This window comes from Protomyctophum parallelum (genome assembly GCF_964188405.1).
Source record: "Protomyctophum parallelum genome assembly, chromosome: 3".
In the NCBI taxonomy this organism is placed as follows: Eukaryota; Metazoa; Chordata; class Actinopteri; order Myctophiformes; family Myctophidae; genus Protomyctophum; species Protomyctophum parallelum.
In genome coordinates this window covers 31,720,780-31,736,919 of record NC_139698.1, presented here as the reverse complement: position 1 = coordinate 31,736,919, position 16,140 = coordinate 31,720,780, and the positions used below count along the sequence as shown (strand labels likewise).

Here is a 16,140-nt window from a genome sequence, read left to right as displayed (position 1 = left end):
TACATCGTAACCAGAATGTCAGAGTGACAACAATGGCTGATGAGTAAAGGCTCCATTAGCCTTGTTACAGACAATAACCACTAATGTCTGTAAGGCCAGCTGATGAAGGAGAATGGGTAGCAGTAATTTAAGACAACAGGAAGCTATTATCACCTGGCTATATATTGACATGACCTCTTTTGACATGGGGCCCGACCAGGGCTTTTACAGTCCTATCATACTTTTCCACAAGGCTCAGTAAGGGGTTGCACTTCATCAGGAGTCGATGTGACTGTTTTTCAAATTAAGTGCTCACAGTGGAAGGGATTTTTGTTTCTTTGATTTCTGCACTTGAGAATGTCAATTGAGGGATTGTCTTTTCTCACCGCCACCGTCACACTTAAAGACAGACAGCAGCTCTCTCGCAGCTTTGAAATAAAACACTCAACAATCAGCCCTTAAAGCGCCGAGACATTCGTGGGCCAAATACAACATTTCAACTAAGTCAAATTGAAGGGGGTACTCTTGATCTCTTAATGGGAACTTCAGATCTTTCAGACTTGAATAAACATACTTGAGTGCTGCGGCCCAGGAATGAGGAATCCTGCCCGTCTAAAGGCTTCTCCCAGGAAGAGTGACACCTAATTAGCCGAGAGGAGGCCTATTCACTTTCTCAAGCGCTTACAGGTAGAGAGACAGAGGGGAAACAGTGTATCAACAAGCAACGTGGAGAAAAGAAACTCAAATATGTGTCAGTGCAGACTAAACAGTCCTGACAGCTGCCCTGCAGGTAGGTTTGGGGTGAGAGCAAGGACAGGAGGGGTCAAGGACCAGGTGGTTGCGTCTCAAACAAGACAAACTTTCTTTTAGTCTCCAGGGGGCTTGTTTGACAGAGGAGAGTGGAGAGAGGGAGGGAGAGAGGGACAGAAAAAGATGGCAAGAGAGAAAGGGAGAGAAGAAGAAGACAGATAGGTAGAAATAGAAAGAACACACGAGAGAAGGAAAAGAGAACATGACAGATAAGGTGGCGAGGTGAGCAAACAACCTCTCTGAGGAGGAGTGAATTGGACAATACCTTTGCCGCTGCTGTTCTCCATTGTGTAGAGGTAATCCATGTAGAAGGCACCAAAACGCTGCATGCCTGCTATCTCTGTGTAGGTCTCCTGTCAAACAAACGCATGGCCAGGTAAACATGGCTGCAGGGCAGCAAACGGGCAGTGCCTGGGGTCACAGCGGCTACGAGAGGGGTCAAATCAGAGCCAAAGAGGTGTGTTACTGAAGAGATCACTTGCTAAGTAAGACCGTGGCATTATCAGCTAGAAATCTTTGAACCTTTTACAAGGCGGGGGCATTGTTGATGGAGTTTGAAGGAGATGGGCTCTCCAAGGTAGGACTATTGCAGATCAGATGTTTCATAATAATTAGGCTTCAGTATTTTGTGCAAGCAAAAATATGCCAGGTTACGCTACTATTACCTTAAGTAAATATTACATTCCACATGTTCTAGATGTATTCTAAACTACTTGATAATTAGACAAGTCCCTGACATTGTTTTTCAGTAACAAATTATTTGAGAGAGAGAGAGAGAGAGAGAGAGAGAGAGAGAGAGAGAGAGAGAGAGACCAATTTACTTTAACCATGTATACGCGTTTTACACCGAATAGTGAAAATAGATTCAGGGATTGTATCCCTGCTATTTTTTCTAATTGTTTCTAAAAACAGGGGCAGGAAGTAACTATCATTTTTTCCATGCTGGAAGACAAATAGAAAAATCCATCCATCCCTCAAGAGTATTCAAAGGTTATCACCAGCCTGTTACTCTCCGGTAGGTAATAATGCTTCTATTGCGCAGCAAACTACTGATGAGAGGAGAGAGAGAATGAGAAGGAATGAGAGAGAGAGAGAGAGAGAGAGAGAGAGAGAGAGAGAGAGAGAGAGAGAGAGAGATCAATTGTGCCTCTCCACCAAGTCTTTGCATAGGCATTTCAATAGAGCCTTATCAGAAAGGGCAGGTTAATGAGTAATATTTATTAGTGGACCTCTAATGGCACTTGGCATGCTTTTGGATCAAAGCCACAGGCTAGTTTCAAGAGCACTAATGAATTAACACAAACACCTGTGACTCCTTCGACTTCCATGGATAAATAATGTGATGGATGGATGGATGGGCGTCCAAACAGTTGCTTCACTTAGGGTCATGAATAATGCCCTAGCAAAGTCAACGCTAGAGCTGCGACGGCTGATGAAGAGGCCCATCTAGGCTTATCAGTGATAATGGCTTTAACACTACTATGTATAGATACTGGGTACATTCCTCTGCTGTAGAAACACAGCCGTGTTACTGAAATGCCATGTACCTCATTGATTGTGACTTCAGGCCAGAAATGTTATTCTTTGAGACATTCTGTTCATTTTGGGAACAATGCACATTAATGATATTGATTAATCAATTACACATGTGCTTAAGGTCTTTCTGTGGTAGCTATAATAATCTGGTATGGAGTGACTGTCTATAGCTATTACAGATGGGCAGCTTAGTCATATATGTTTGACTGACTCTGGACTGCTATAGGAGTTCAACAAGAAAACAACTTCCTAGTAAGAATTAGGACTACGTTTCAGAAAGGATTTCAGAGCTAAGATATTGTTGGAAAATAGGTTGCAGGGATGTTTGAATAATGCCCGTGTCAGTTAATCAGTAGTTGTACTCGTAGCCTAAACCCTAAAGCCTTGTTCAGACCAAAGATTTGCAACGAGACAAAACAGTTTAGCCTCTTTCACACACAAACCGTTATGTTCAAGAACAACCTTTTTTATTTTAATGTAATAAAAAATTGAAAGTAAAGGTTGTGGGGTCTCTCTCTCTCTCCTGGTTCATGTCTCCCCTTACTCTCTTTGTAAACGCAAAAATGCACACACAGTCTAGTGACGTTCATTCGTTCTTTTGTTTTTTTTACTGACCCACATGTAAGAGAGTCAGACAGAGAAAGCAAGTGAACAAGAGAAAGGAGGGAAGAGTCTATATATGGTTAGAGTGTCTGCCCTGAGAGTACGAGGTCCGGGTTCAATACCATGACCGGGTCATACCAAACAGTATAAATGGGACCCAATGCCTCCGTGCTTGGTACTCAGCATCAAGGGTTGAATTGGGAGTAAATCCTGGAGACATACTAGCATCATGGATGGGGGACATACTTGTGCACCAAGCCACCTAACGAAACAGGAGCAGGATAGGCTCCTGTCTTCAAAAATAGCTGATCTACAAGTTCACAAATTCACAATGCATCGCAACAAGTTGTGAGCTTGTAGGTCAGTCTTTTTTTATTCCACAAAAAAGGATGCCAGGGTTAATGTGGTTAACATTAATGAATGTACTAATTTGTTCCATTCCTTTCATCCCTTCAATATGTCCTCTAGCTGTCTATCAATCTTGCAGTAATCAGTCAGAGCAGTGGCTTGGCTGCTAGCTGTTGCCTCTGTGTGAACAGGTGTCCAGACGAGGAGCACTGATAAGATGGGAAGCACTTTTATGCTCATTTTGATTGATTGGATGCCGTTGTGGAGAACATGCTCCAAGCTCTAAAAATAGACTGACAAAATAAACTGGAAACAGCTGAAGTCGTATAGAGTCCCATTTCGGCATGGTGGGATAAATATCTGGATAAACATATGATAGTAACTTGGGTTAAACTGTTCATACTTAAATCATTTGTGAAGGTCTGTGATATTTAAAAGACCACATTTGTAGAGGTTTGGGTTGTGTAGTTGCCTTGCCATGATGTAACTCCAAATGTGAACAAGAAATCAAAAATGATTGCTCCAGTGATTAGAAATTGTTCAAATTGATAATTCAAAATATGCTCCTCATTGACTTAAAGTACATTGAAACAGCTCTCAAAGTCACTCTTTTAGTAAGTGAACAAACACAAACAAAGTTGATTCAGAGCATTATAGAGCATCACCAAAACTCATACTGTTTTATTTTTTCATAGAAATGTTAACTTCCTGTTGATTTTGCAGTCACCCGGATCCAGATCTTCAAATTGTTAAATCAACAGGAACTTAACATTTTTATAAGAAAATAAAACAGTATGAGTTTTGGTGATGCTCTGTTTATTTATTCTGTGTAGTACTAGTAGTAGTGACCTTGTGGTTGGTAGTATCCAGGATGAACTCCGCTCTGACGCCGTTGTTCTCTGGACTGCGGTAGTCAAACAGGGAATTGGTGAGATAGGTCATCCCCTTACTGCTCAGACTCTCTCCACAGCTGAAAAACACTGCATCCTGGCAGACAAACAGAGAGGCAGAGCAGAAGAACGAAGAGAAAGAAAAAGTGAGCGAGAAAAGGACAGAGGGGGGAGAGAAAAATGAAAAAAGACTATACTATATAAAAAAACTATATTTTATATGATACTAAATAAATACAGTTCTGTTGATTAGATAACAACAAAACAGCCCACCACCACGGAGGTTGTGGGTTTCGAATCCACCGTGGTGCATCCGGCCTTGTCGGGCATCTATGCAAACACACAATTGGCCCGTGTTCGGGGGGAGGGAAGCCGGGTGATATTGGTCATTGCACGTACTCCTACAGGTTGAGGCGGCTCCTGTCAGCAGGGAGTGTTGGGGTGGACGGAGTAGGACGAAGGCCCTACGTCCTCCCGGCAGGGGCTCCTCACTGGCAGGTGAGTCAGTAGGATACAACAGCACACACAGAAATGTGTGTGGGAGGAATTAATAGCCATATCGACTTTAAATTGGAGAGAAAAAGGGGTTAAAAGAATATTTAACAAAAGGGGGGGAAATAAAGAAAGGTTCCGTTCTACGGCTAACTGCTATATGCACAGCCTCTAATTCATTAGCCAGATACTACAATTCCAACATAATCTAATTTATATTAACTGCATGGTATTGCATTACATTATACTTATACAAACGGTGGCGATGATATACAGTATTGTATATGAAAATGAAAATATACAGCAAAAATGACTTCAACTGAGCCTGGAGGGCTTTGCTGTATATGAGAGGATGGCGAGACCGCTTTCGACACAGCAATTTCAATCATGTGTGTGGCTAACACTGAACATTACGGTGAATTGCAGATGGCATATGGATCACACTCCTCCATAAACAAAGCCGACCGCATCTCTCTGAAAGTGGTTCGGGAGCTTTAGAGGCCGCAGGAGGGAATTGGTTTAGGTGAAAGTGATCTCTTTTCTGGGTCTTTTAATCTTCCTTCTTCCCTCATGAGTGTTCCTTGAGGTTTTTAGTCTGTCTTTACCTCTTCACATCGGTTCATGTTCTCCTCAAAGTCCCGAACTCCCATGATGCCTTTCAGGCAGAGTGCCCGGCAGCCCACGAAGCCAATCTGACAGTCAAAGAAAGGCTCTCCCATCATCAGCACCTGGATGAAAGAGAGAGAGAGAGTGAGTGAGACCTTTCAAACCACATCTCCAATACTCGGTTTTACAGACAAACTTCTCTGCAAAGGACAAGGTGGAAACTGGAAATTGTTCTTGGAGTCTTTCTCACCCTCACCGATGAAAGGTCTCATACATTAAATACTATGGAAAGCACATTAATTTCTTAAGATGAGCATTATTACACTTGGCTTAACAATTAAAGAAAATAGAAGCTGAGATGAAGTGATGATTTGAGGACATTCATTATGGTAAAAATCTGATAATAGTTTTTCTACTGAAGCAAAAACGCCAAAGGCACAGAAGCCTTTTCTCTCCAAAGAGAACACCCAGAGTGTAATATTCCTTGCTGCAGTCAATACGAGCCTAATAAAACTATAACGCAGCAATAATTCACAGAAATTAATTTGACTGGATTACCTTTTTACGTGGCAGTAAAACACGGAATGTGAAATTAATGAAGATTTAAGACCCAATATATTGTTGACTTATCACACACAAGGCTCTCAACCGTGACCAGTTTGGGGTTGTGTTGGTTTGCGGTGTTGGTCACATTATGGCCTCATTTCATTGTGTTGAAAAGTAGTAAGGGTCACATGGCTGCCACTTTCATTTTCTCTCTCAGAGTTTGGGATGACTGCGTGTGTATACACGTGCACACGTGGTGCATGTGGGTAGCAGTGCAAGAGGCCTGTAACCACCAGCTAGGTGTGGTTCGCCTTAACTCACCGTAGCCTTCGCCTCACCCGGCAAGACAACAGAGAGCAATCCTATAAAACTTTACGTTTCACCACACAATAATTACAAGGCCTAGTTTTCCCTGTTTTACTAGCCATCCCTTCGCCTTTCACCGCTCTCACTTTTTGGTCCCTGTTCAGACTCCTCTCTCCCCCTCTTCCAGCAAAAGCATAAATTACAGAAATTGGAATTGGAAATCTCTCAGAATTCTCACATCTGGTAGAAAGCTTTGGAGCAGAAAACCCCTTTCCCTATTCCAACCAGGTAATCAGAGAGTAAGGTATAAAAATATTTTCTACGCCGAGAGGGAAAGGCGGAAATGATCAGACTTGGCCTGATTCGGTTCTAGATTCCAAAGTGTTAACCCAGGCCAGAGATTAGTGACCCAAGGAAGGTTTATGAACCTACAGTACTTACTACTTGGGCAAGGATCTTATTTTATCTTATCTTATATTATCTTATCAAAGACAAACACTGAATAATGAAATGATAATCATAAAGGATCATAAGAAGGGACGGACAGTTGAACTATGAGATAAATTATTTGTATATCTTAAGTCATTATTGTAATGACCGACATGGGAACGGTAATGGGTGTATCACTATATCAGTCAGTCAGTGTCAGAAGGTCTGAAAGCAATGGTTTATTCTCATTTCCTCACCGTCATATGGTTGTCTAAATGAGGCCAGTGAGTTGATGTAATCCCTCAACTGCGCCTTGGTCTGCCCCAGGTCTCCTCCCAAAGGGTCGTGCATCGAGGACCTTCCTAAAGAGATCCACCCGAAGCACCTAAGCTGGCTCCTTCCCAGGCGAAGAAGCAGGGACTCTACTCCGAGTCTCTACTCTACTCCGACGGAGTAGTAACATTTTCATTATTACTTCTTATAGCTACTTTAAGTTCCACGCAAATGGGTCCAGCAGTGCCGGAGATTAACTGCTCACAGACTGACACATGGACGGATGGACAGACTGGGATGAACAGGCCTGGCCTAGACGAAGGTCGCAGTTAATTATGGAATTGTGCATTTCCCGTCAGTGTGTTGTTTGGTGGACCTTTGCCTGTTACAGGCAAAATGTCAATGCCCCTACGATCGGCTTTTGGTTGAGGAATTTAACGACCAGTTTGGCACATGAGAAACTAACGTATGTAATTAGGAAGAAACCTGCTGTATTCTATAAGGATATGGGAGAGGTTCTTGGACTTCATTAAGCGAGGTGATATTGAAGATGCTCTGGATGTATAGTGGTTATTTGCAGTAGTCAGCTGTAGGGTGGGGGTAAGGAACTGTGACGGGGACATTGTGCATTTGTTTGTTTAACTGTATGTAATGTGTTTATAGGTTTGTTTGTAGTTTTTTGTTTATTTGCTTTGTATGTATGGACATATCCTGATGTTTCGAAGATTGAAGATTGAAAATACTATGTTGTAAAGAAAAATCAATAAACATATATGTTTTGTTTTGTTTTAAAGGAAAAAAAAGTAAGAAAATAGTGTCTTGTTTGGTTGGTTGATCACCCCAGGAATGGACCATATATAAGAAACGCTCCATATATGGGCAGTACAGAATTAATTAATTAATTAATTAATTTAATGTTGGTCTGACCCCCCATGAAGAGGGAATCTTGAAACAACAAGAAAGTGGCCGCACACGCCAATAGCCAGAGTGCCAATATTTTATTTAGGCCTTAATCAGGCTCATCATTCCCTGATACCGATACATTGGATTCTGTCTACCTAAATAAAATATTGGCACTCTGGCTATTGGCGTGTGCGGCCACTTTCTTGTTGTTTTAAGATTCCCTCGTCAGGTTCTCTCCCGTGGGCCGGCACCGCTAAAAAGGATTTTGGTGTGCGTTAGCATCCTTGTGCAGATATCTGACCCCCCATGCCAAAGCGCCAGCACTCGCCCAGCAGTCTGCAGTCACCCAGGTGGATGCGTGCACGCAACGTCGCTTCTCATCCTCAGGCGTCTTACTGGTAATAATAATGAAGGGTGAGGATTGGGAGGTTGAATGTAGAGAACTTACTTCGATGGTCATTCCTTCCTGCTCCAGAGACAGGACTTCTCTGGACTTCACCTTCTGAGGGCTATAGTAGCTGCTTTCTGACTGCGTCTCAGTCAGCTAAAAGACACAAGACCAAAGACAGGAGGACAATAATGCAACAGTGTAAGTATTTATGTGAGTCCCTGGATATTTACATGATCTAAGAGGCAACCACATTAACACAATCTTTTCAAGTTTCAAAACATGGGATAAAAAACAAATGGCTAGGGGGGGGAAAAGCTAGATAAAGAAGTATTCTATTAACCAAATGCCTTTTTAGTGTCTTGTGGGAGAAACGGATTATTACAAATGCAATTAACAAAAACATTACCAGAAGACCTACTGTAATAGTCTAGGACATTACCGAAATGGACGTCATGAAAAGTCGTTACTGCCAAAATCAGATAGTTGACATTTTAGTGTGTGTGTGTGTGCGCGCGTGTGCATGCGTGTGTGCGTGTGCATGTTTGTGCAGAGACACAGACACATGATTTAAGATATAAACAAAGCTCCATAAGTATCTAATGTAAAAAGGCAATGGGGCCCTGGAGGGTAATGGCTAAGCCCTGCAAACAATAACAACCAACAGAGGGAAAATGACATTTTCAACATCTGAGACAGGATGTCAGCCTTTAAGCACACTGGTCTGTTCTTGTTGTTCTCATCCAAGTCCGGTGGGGGGCCACAGACATACATCAAACACATGACAGCCACTCCCCTCTATGACTCAAGAGGAGGTCCGCTGTGCTGGCTCTCTTTTGGTGGGTAACAATCATTTAAACACTCCAACAACACACTCATGATATCATATAAACTGATATAAAGTCACTGAGGTCATGTGTCAGGAGCTTGGGTCTCACTAGAGATTTATTGACTCTGTGTATGTGTGTGTGCCTGCGTGCGTGCGTGCGTGTGTGTGTGCATGCTTGCGTGCCTGCCTGCGTGCGTGCCTGTGTGCGTGTGTCCATAATGCCTGGCGAGGTTTGGTAGCAGGGGGCAGAGAGGTCCAGAGGGGTGTGAAGGCTTGGGGTTGGCTGGTGCAGAGCTGCTCAGCTCCAGCCCATTCAACTTTAACACAGGAAGCAGGTGCAGGGTTAAAACCAGCTGTGCCTTATTATCCCTCCTGATGGAGCGGCCTCTCTCTCTCTCTCTTTTTCACTCCCTCTTTCGATTCCAATGGTTTAATCACGTGTGGGGACTAAGGGAACGGCATGAAGGAGCCTCCGCCTCCTTGCATCCCATCAGCCCTTGGTGCTCCCAAGGGTTGATGGACTGCGAGGACGTTAAACTCTGACAAAGGAACGCTGCAATGCACCACGTTAGCGCATGGTGCTGTTTGTCTTTGAAGTGCTGCCCATCAGACAGGGAGAAACACACTCGTGGGTTATCCAGAGACAACATGGCTGTCGTGGTGCAGCCCAATTGGTTATAGAGAGGCTTACTGTACCTGGGCCTAAAGCAACACACAGAGCCGAGAGAACCGAGGACCAGTGGAGCACCGACCCAAACACCTCAGCCATCCAATAATACACAGAGCTACTGCAGCTGGTGTGCTACAGCTACCACTCCTTTCTTCTTTCATTCTCATCCACATTATAGAGATTTGGACATCCAACACAAACCAAATGATTCTTTATGAGGCATCTTGGAGCTTTCATACATGTTGGATTAGACTCTCTGGGTACTTTTCTTTTACGCCCTCTCCTTAGAAATGTAACGCACAATGGGAAGGCTTTGATGGAAAAGTGGGAAACCGACGATGAGAGCACATCAAATTTGCTTTTGATGAAATGATTCAAAATGCCGAACGTATGAAAATGTAGTCTGTGTGTTTCTGAAAATGAAAAATGATTGGCCGAGCTGCAAACGGCTTGGCAGGAGCTCAGGACCGAAGAGGGGGGTAAAATGGCTGATGATCAACTATGCGTAATGTGTGTAAAAGTCATTAAAGTGTACTGCCAATTTCTCTGATGAAACAGGCCCAAGGAATAATGCATCAGGATCCTAAAAATACCTCTCTGATTTCATGTGCATGACAAGCCCAGGTTCACGCAGTGGCTGTTCAAAGACGAGAGACTCCCTCAAAACTAAATACTTCCGTGTATAAGAGAGGGGGAAACCGTTTAAAACGCCATCCCCTCAGCTGTCTGCAATTACTCCTGACCAGAGGCAATTAATTGATTAAAAGAACTCAAACACTACAGGAACAATTTAAACATTATTAGAAAAGCACCGGGCTCTGCTTGGCCTGAAACAGGGCTCCCCCTTCTCTCTCTCTCTCACACACACACACACTGACACACACACACACACACTCTGACACACGCAACCACGTACACACACACACGCGCGCGCGCGCGCACACGTACACGCACACGCAAGAGCGGAAACGTGATCCTAGATGCATGAACCAAAGTGGGAAACACAGATTAATTCCAACTATTCTGAGTGAGCGGTCAGGATTATAGTTTGGGATCCGTTTCTGAACAGTCATCATAGCATGCATAATGTCTAAAACATTAACGTGGCCCAAGACACCAGTTAGCGAGCGGTTTCTCTACCCTCCACTGTACCGCACACAGAGAAGAAGAGGACTGAGAAACTGAAAATTACCACCAAAAACTAAAAAAGAACAAAAAAAGTGGATGGGTGGGAATGCAGAGGAGAGAATAAAAACAACTCTCTAATGTCAGGGAGGGAAACATACCTAATTGCTAACACACAACCATATCTTATTTTGTAATCTTGAGATTCAATTGAGCACATTATCTCGAAGAGATTCCAAAATAATTTCCTGGCAAATATACATATCTGTGCCTATTCTAATCTCAATTGTCTTATCATGTTCTGTCTCTTGTAATAATAATAATAATACAAAAATGCATTCATATTTTATTTGTTCTGCAGAAACCTTTTCTGTAATCTTTAGTGATGAAAAAATGTATGTGATTTTTGATGGTCTCTCGGTCATTGGTCACACATTTCTCATATTTGAAAATGCAACCGACAATTATGAAAGTATTAAAATTCCTAAAGCTGTGGAGTGCATTCACCCTTACATGGCACATTGCGAGATTGTAGATCGGACATTTTTGCGGAAGATATTATTTGTATTTGATGTGAAGTAAAAATAGGAAGATGGGCCACTACAGACAAGTCAACAAAAAAAGTATATAGATTTTGCATTAAATATCTAACTGAAAAAAGCCTAGTACAAGTTCACATCGCTTGTAGATCTGCTATTGTCTGCAAAGGTTTTCTCCAGAATACAGTGCTGGGATCTAAGTGGTGAAAAGTCATGGTGAACAGGGTTCTGTACTTTACCTTGAAGGTAACGGAGGCCTTGGTGCAGTAGAAACCTATGGCCACAATGGGGTCTTTAGGTGTGTGGTGTTGGGGGCTGCTAGTGCTGCTCCCTGGCTCTCTCTGCAGGTACAGGCCATCCTCCCCTTCTTCCTCCTCCTCGCCAACGATGGCCGGGACAAAGGACCAGGCCCAGGACACCCAGCCCTCGTCTGTCTCGTCAGTTTGCATGTAAAGGTCCGGGCTAGCCAGGCCTGGGTCTTCCATGTCAACGTCCATGCCTAGATGAGACACAAGGCAAAACACAGTACTTATCAGTGTTCATTTAACCACGTTCAAGTCCCGATTTTGGGCATGCCATTATACGTGAAATCTTTCAAAAAAATCACAAATTAGCAGATCTACAAGCTCACACACGTGATACATTGTGAACTTATTAGATGTATGTAAGATTTTAGTTTTTATGGATTTAATACATGACCAAAAATGTAAAGATACAGATACTGTGACACGTACTACCAGTTCATGGTATATATTTAAGCAATATCACAGTGCTGTTACACATACTGTAACACTGTAGTGTACAGTATATCAGCAGGTACTGTACAGCTGTGATTTGGTCGTAGATAATCACTACAAACCTTGAGTGTGATATTGCTTGTATACAATCGTTCTACAAGCGTAATTTATTAGTTAACAGTAATAAGCAACAACACATGATTTCTTTGTTTATTTAATCATTTATTTGGCTCCGCCAACACAAATAGTTCCACAACTGGACAGGGTGGACTATTGCCAAGCAACACAAACATATTTGTGCATACTAGTTTTTCTATTGTGTCAGTCAACTGCTGACACAATACTTTGCTACTTTGCAATTCTGCTACTTTGTATCATGTACAGTACATTTATCTGTATGTTTCCATGTACTGTAAAGTCCAACCAGTGTAATAAGCATCTGCTGACAGTCACTTTAGTGGAATGTGCGATTCCAATGAGTTAACTGCTTGACCATGCATATTCCCTTCATCCCTCTTCTGATGATCGCAAGTTAACCCAAATGTTATTTATGGAAAAACGTCCATCTTTGCAGTGCAAAGAATGTTACAATGTAGCTAAGATAGATAAGGACAATTAATTAATATAACAGTTATTAGAACACCTGGAGCAGAGTGTTACATAGTTAAAAGTCCAAGTGCTGTTATTCTTTATATCAGCACTCCTGGAATGCCTCCTATAAAAACAAATTAACTTGGTCAAAAGTTTGGAATTAATGTTGTATAAAAATGCAGTAATGGTCAGATAAATGTTCAGTTAAAAAAATCAGAGCAATTTAAAAGTAATTTGTTTGAACTAAATCTTGAGATATTCATGACAAAACAATGTTTGCTTATTGAGACAGGTCCAAAAATGGTCTGACGTACAGAACACACCTTTATTATGCAGCTGTCAGTCTGTGCCCATCGAAGCACACTAAATTAATTTGTCCTCCTTGCCTCCAGGCTGGGTGAAACAAGCAAGTTGTTTCAGCTGTCAACTCAACACACAAAAACAGTTGGCCAAGGCAGTTTCACAGTAGCTGCTGCCAATACTCTGGCATGCAGGTGTGTGAGCGTGAGTAGAGTATGTAGCGAGAGGGAGGAAAATGTGCAAATTTGAGTACATTGCATACACATGTAAAAGTGTAGCCGTGTCTATAAACTGTATGTGTACTTTAAACACTTAAGCCCTATTTTATAATTTCGAGATTTAAAAGAAATAGCAAAAATAGTCCAGCTACGAGCTCAAATCTTTATGAAAATGGACGCCTACAATGATGAGCCCAAATAGGGATTGCATGTTAAAGCGATTAAAGGTATATCTGTGTGAAGCTGAGTACTGTATCTTAGCCGGTTTATGTGTGTATGCATGCGTGTCTGCCTGCCTGCTAGTGTGTGTGTGTGTGTGTGTGTGTGTGTGTGAGAGAGAGAGGGAGAGAGAGAGAGGAAGTCCATTCCACTGGAGGCCAGAGGGCTCAGCCTGTCAGCCAGCTTGACAGAGGAGACGGCCTTGGCTGGGCGCATGGATCAGTGTAGTTAGGGCTGGCCCAGCTGGACCCGCTGCCACAGGCCACGAGCCCAGGGACCATAGTCAGTGACCGCAGCCAGGGACAGAGAAGCTGGGCACACAGGAGAGAGAGAATAGATGCTGGGGGCTGGATAAGATTGTTGATTGCAAACCAGTGGAAGTTCACGGAGTGGTTAAACCACAAACAGAGACAGAGGACTGGCACATAATTTGGGGAGAGTGAGGTAAACTAAACTTGAAGATAATGCTGGTTGGTGTCTTGGGGCGGTGGCAGAACAGCCACAGCCCAGGGGTTTGGGATGGGGGGCTATGGGGTTAGACTGAGACACCCAGCTACTGGCGGAGCATATTCCACTGAAAGGATGGATGGAGCCTGGAGGTGTGGTCTGGACGAGGCTGGCGACCTGGACCATAAAGTGGGCCTGAAGAGGAAAGCGGCAGGCCAGGGTGTGATCCACATCTGACCTTGTATTGACCAACAATGAGTGAGGTAATGAGTGAGGTAATGGGACCAACACTGGACCATAGCCAGCCCGGCAGGCAACCAGGCAGCCAACTTGGCACACTGTTGATAGGGGAGTGTGTTGGTGAAAGGAGAGGCTGAGAACAGTGGAGAGATGGTTAGACTCTTTGGCTTTCTTGTTTCATTTCTCTTCTCTTTCGTCAACCTGCCCAGGGGGGTGACGCGGTCTCCCAACCACCCCTACCTCACCGCCCACCGTACCCTCCACCCTCTCAATCCCTCATGTCGACCTCTGAACTCATCCCATCGTGTCTGTTTCCATGTGCGCCGGGAGAGGGGAAGCTGATGTCAATACACAAGAATGTGTAATCCCATTCCTCGCGGCCCCACGTCCTCGCCGAAAAAACAATATCGTCCGTGAGGTCACAGCTGAGGAATCCCAGAGGCTTAGGCAGCGAAAATTATGACATATTTTAATTAAATCTTTCACTTTGTGAATTGGCAGTTGGAAATCCCATGTTATGTTATGTTATGTTATATGTGTGTGTGTGTGTGTGTGTGTGTGTGTGTGTGTGTGTGTGTGTGTGTGTGTGTGTGTGTGTGTGTGTGTGTGTGTGTGTGTGTGTGTGTGTGTGTGTGTGTGTGTGTTTCGGTCTCCCATTCTATCAATCGCTCATTTTCCTTTTTGTCCCCCTTTTCTTTCCGATCTCGCTCAGTGGAAGCCTTTGAGGTGTCAGGTCAACGTGTTAAGTCATGGCCTGATGAGCTGGTGATTTGAACTTGCAGGGGCAAATCAAAACAAAAGCTTGTGATTAAAAATCAAGTGATCAAAACTGCCAGGCTTAGGGTAGCTTTGAAGTGTTAATCCAATGTAGTGAGTGCAAAATTCCCAGAAAATGATCTGGGCTGGCCTGTAAGACGCCACAGTATCACTGTAACGTTGAGATCTGTGGCCACACAGGTGTCAAACATGGCCACTGCTATGACTGGATCTTAAGTTAGCAGTCACAGTGTGGCACCACAGAGCTGCGCAGAGGAATCCATAAGCCCCAGTTCAGCTTGAGCACACATGTTATGGTCTGTCATTCAGGATGATGAAGAGTTTCACCAAGACACATGAACTGGCCCCATTCTACTAGCTTTCTCTAGGGTCTTTGTACAGGTATGAGAGAGGTATAGAGACAGAGAGACCTTAGAAATCACAGGTTTTACAGACACTCCCCCCCCCTCCCCCACAATCGAATGAGTTACTAATAACAAATGTGTTCTTTAAGATAAATATAATTACACTTGATTTTACAAAAACAAATAAAATAGAACCTGAGATGAACTATGCGTGATATGGTGAGAGGGCAAAAGAAAAAGAGACAAAGACAGATGTAAACTTAAGACAAACAGAGAGGAAGAGACAGACAAGAGAGAGGGAGACAAGGACAGACAGAGGGAGATGGACAAAGAGTGAGAGAGAGGCAGAGACAGAGAGGGAGAGACAAGAGAGTCAGAGAGACACAAAGACAGACATGACAGAGAGAGAATGAGGGAGAGAGACAGTGAGAGAGAAATACAGAGGGAGATTGAAGGCAGTGCCCTCTAAGGCCAGTAGATGTCCCTCCATGTTTATAGAGGAGGAGTTGGTCTGGTTGACTGACCCCTGACCAAAACCTAATCTGCCAATGTAATAGTAGTGACTAAGTGGAGTGAGTGTGCATGTGCAGATTATATTTAAAACAAATCCAGAACATGATGTGCATATTTACATAGGTTATGCCAAATGTTCTACAACAGGCATACATACAAGAGTGTACGCTCGCTCGCTGGCAAGCGCACACGCACGCATGCATGCACACACACACACACACACACACACACACACACACACACACACACACACACACACACACACACACACACACACACACACACACACACACACACACACTCTAAAACAATGGAACACATACCAACATGTGCTACATATATCGTGGCAGCAGCATCTGAACTAAAGCTCAGTGAAACACTGTTCAAACCAAAAGAAGGTGATTAAAAAGAGTGAGCTAGTGCTCAGGGAGCCACATGAGGTTTCTAATGGAGCGATAGCCTCTGGCCTCTGGGCGTTACAT

General features: G+C 43.3%; 1 protein-coding gene across 2 annotated transcripts in view; it reads right to left on the bottom strand.

Annotated features, from left to right (window-relative positions):
- The window catches only part of vps13b (vacuolar protein sorting 13 homolog B), a 457,445-nt gene that overhangs the window by 396,389 nt on the left and 44,916 nt on the right, over nucleotides 1–16,140 (bottom strand). For both annotated transcript variants that reach the window (XM_083761686.1, XM_083761685.1), the window contains exons 8-12: nucleotides 11,512–11,771; nucleotides 8,170–8,265; nucleotides 5,264–5,386; nucleotides 4,126–4,263; nucleotides 1,055–1,142 (exon numbers count right to left, since the gene is read on the bottom strand). In XM_083761686.1, the coding sequence (XP_083617812.1) occupies nucleotides 1,055–1,142; nucleotides 4,126–4,263; nucleotides 5,264–5,386; nucleotides 8,170–8,265; nucleotides 11,512–11,771 (705 nt within the window). The remainder of the gene's footprint in view (nucleotides 1–1,054; nucleotides 1,143–4,125; nucleotides 4,264–5,263; nucleotides 5,387–8,169; nucleotides 8,266–11,511; nucleotides 11,772–16,140) is intronic.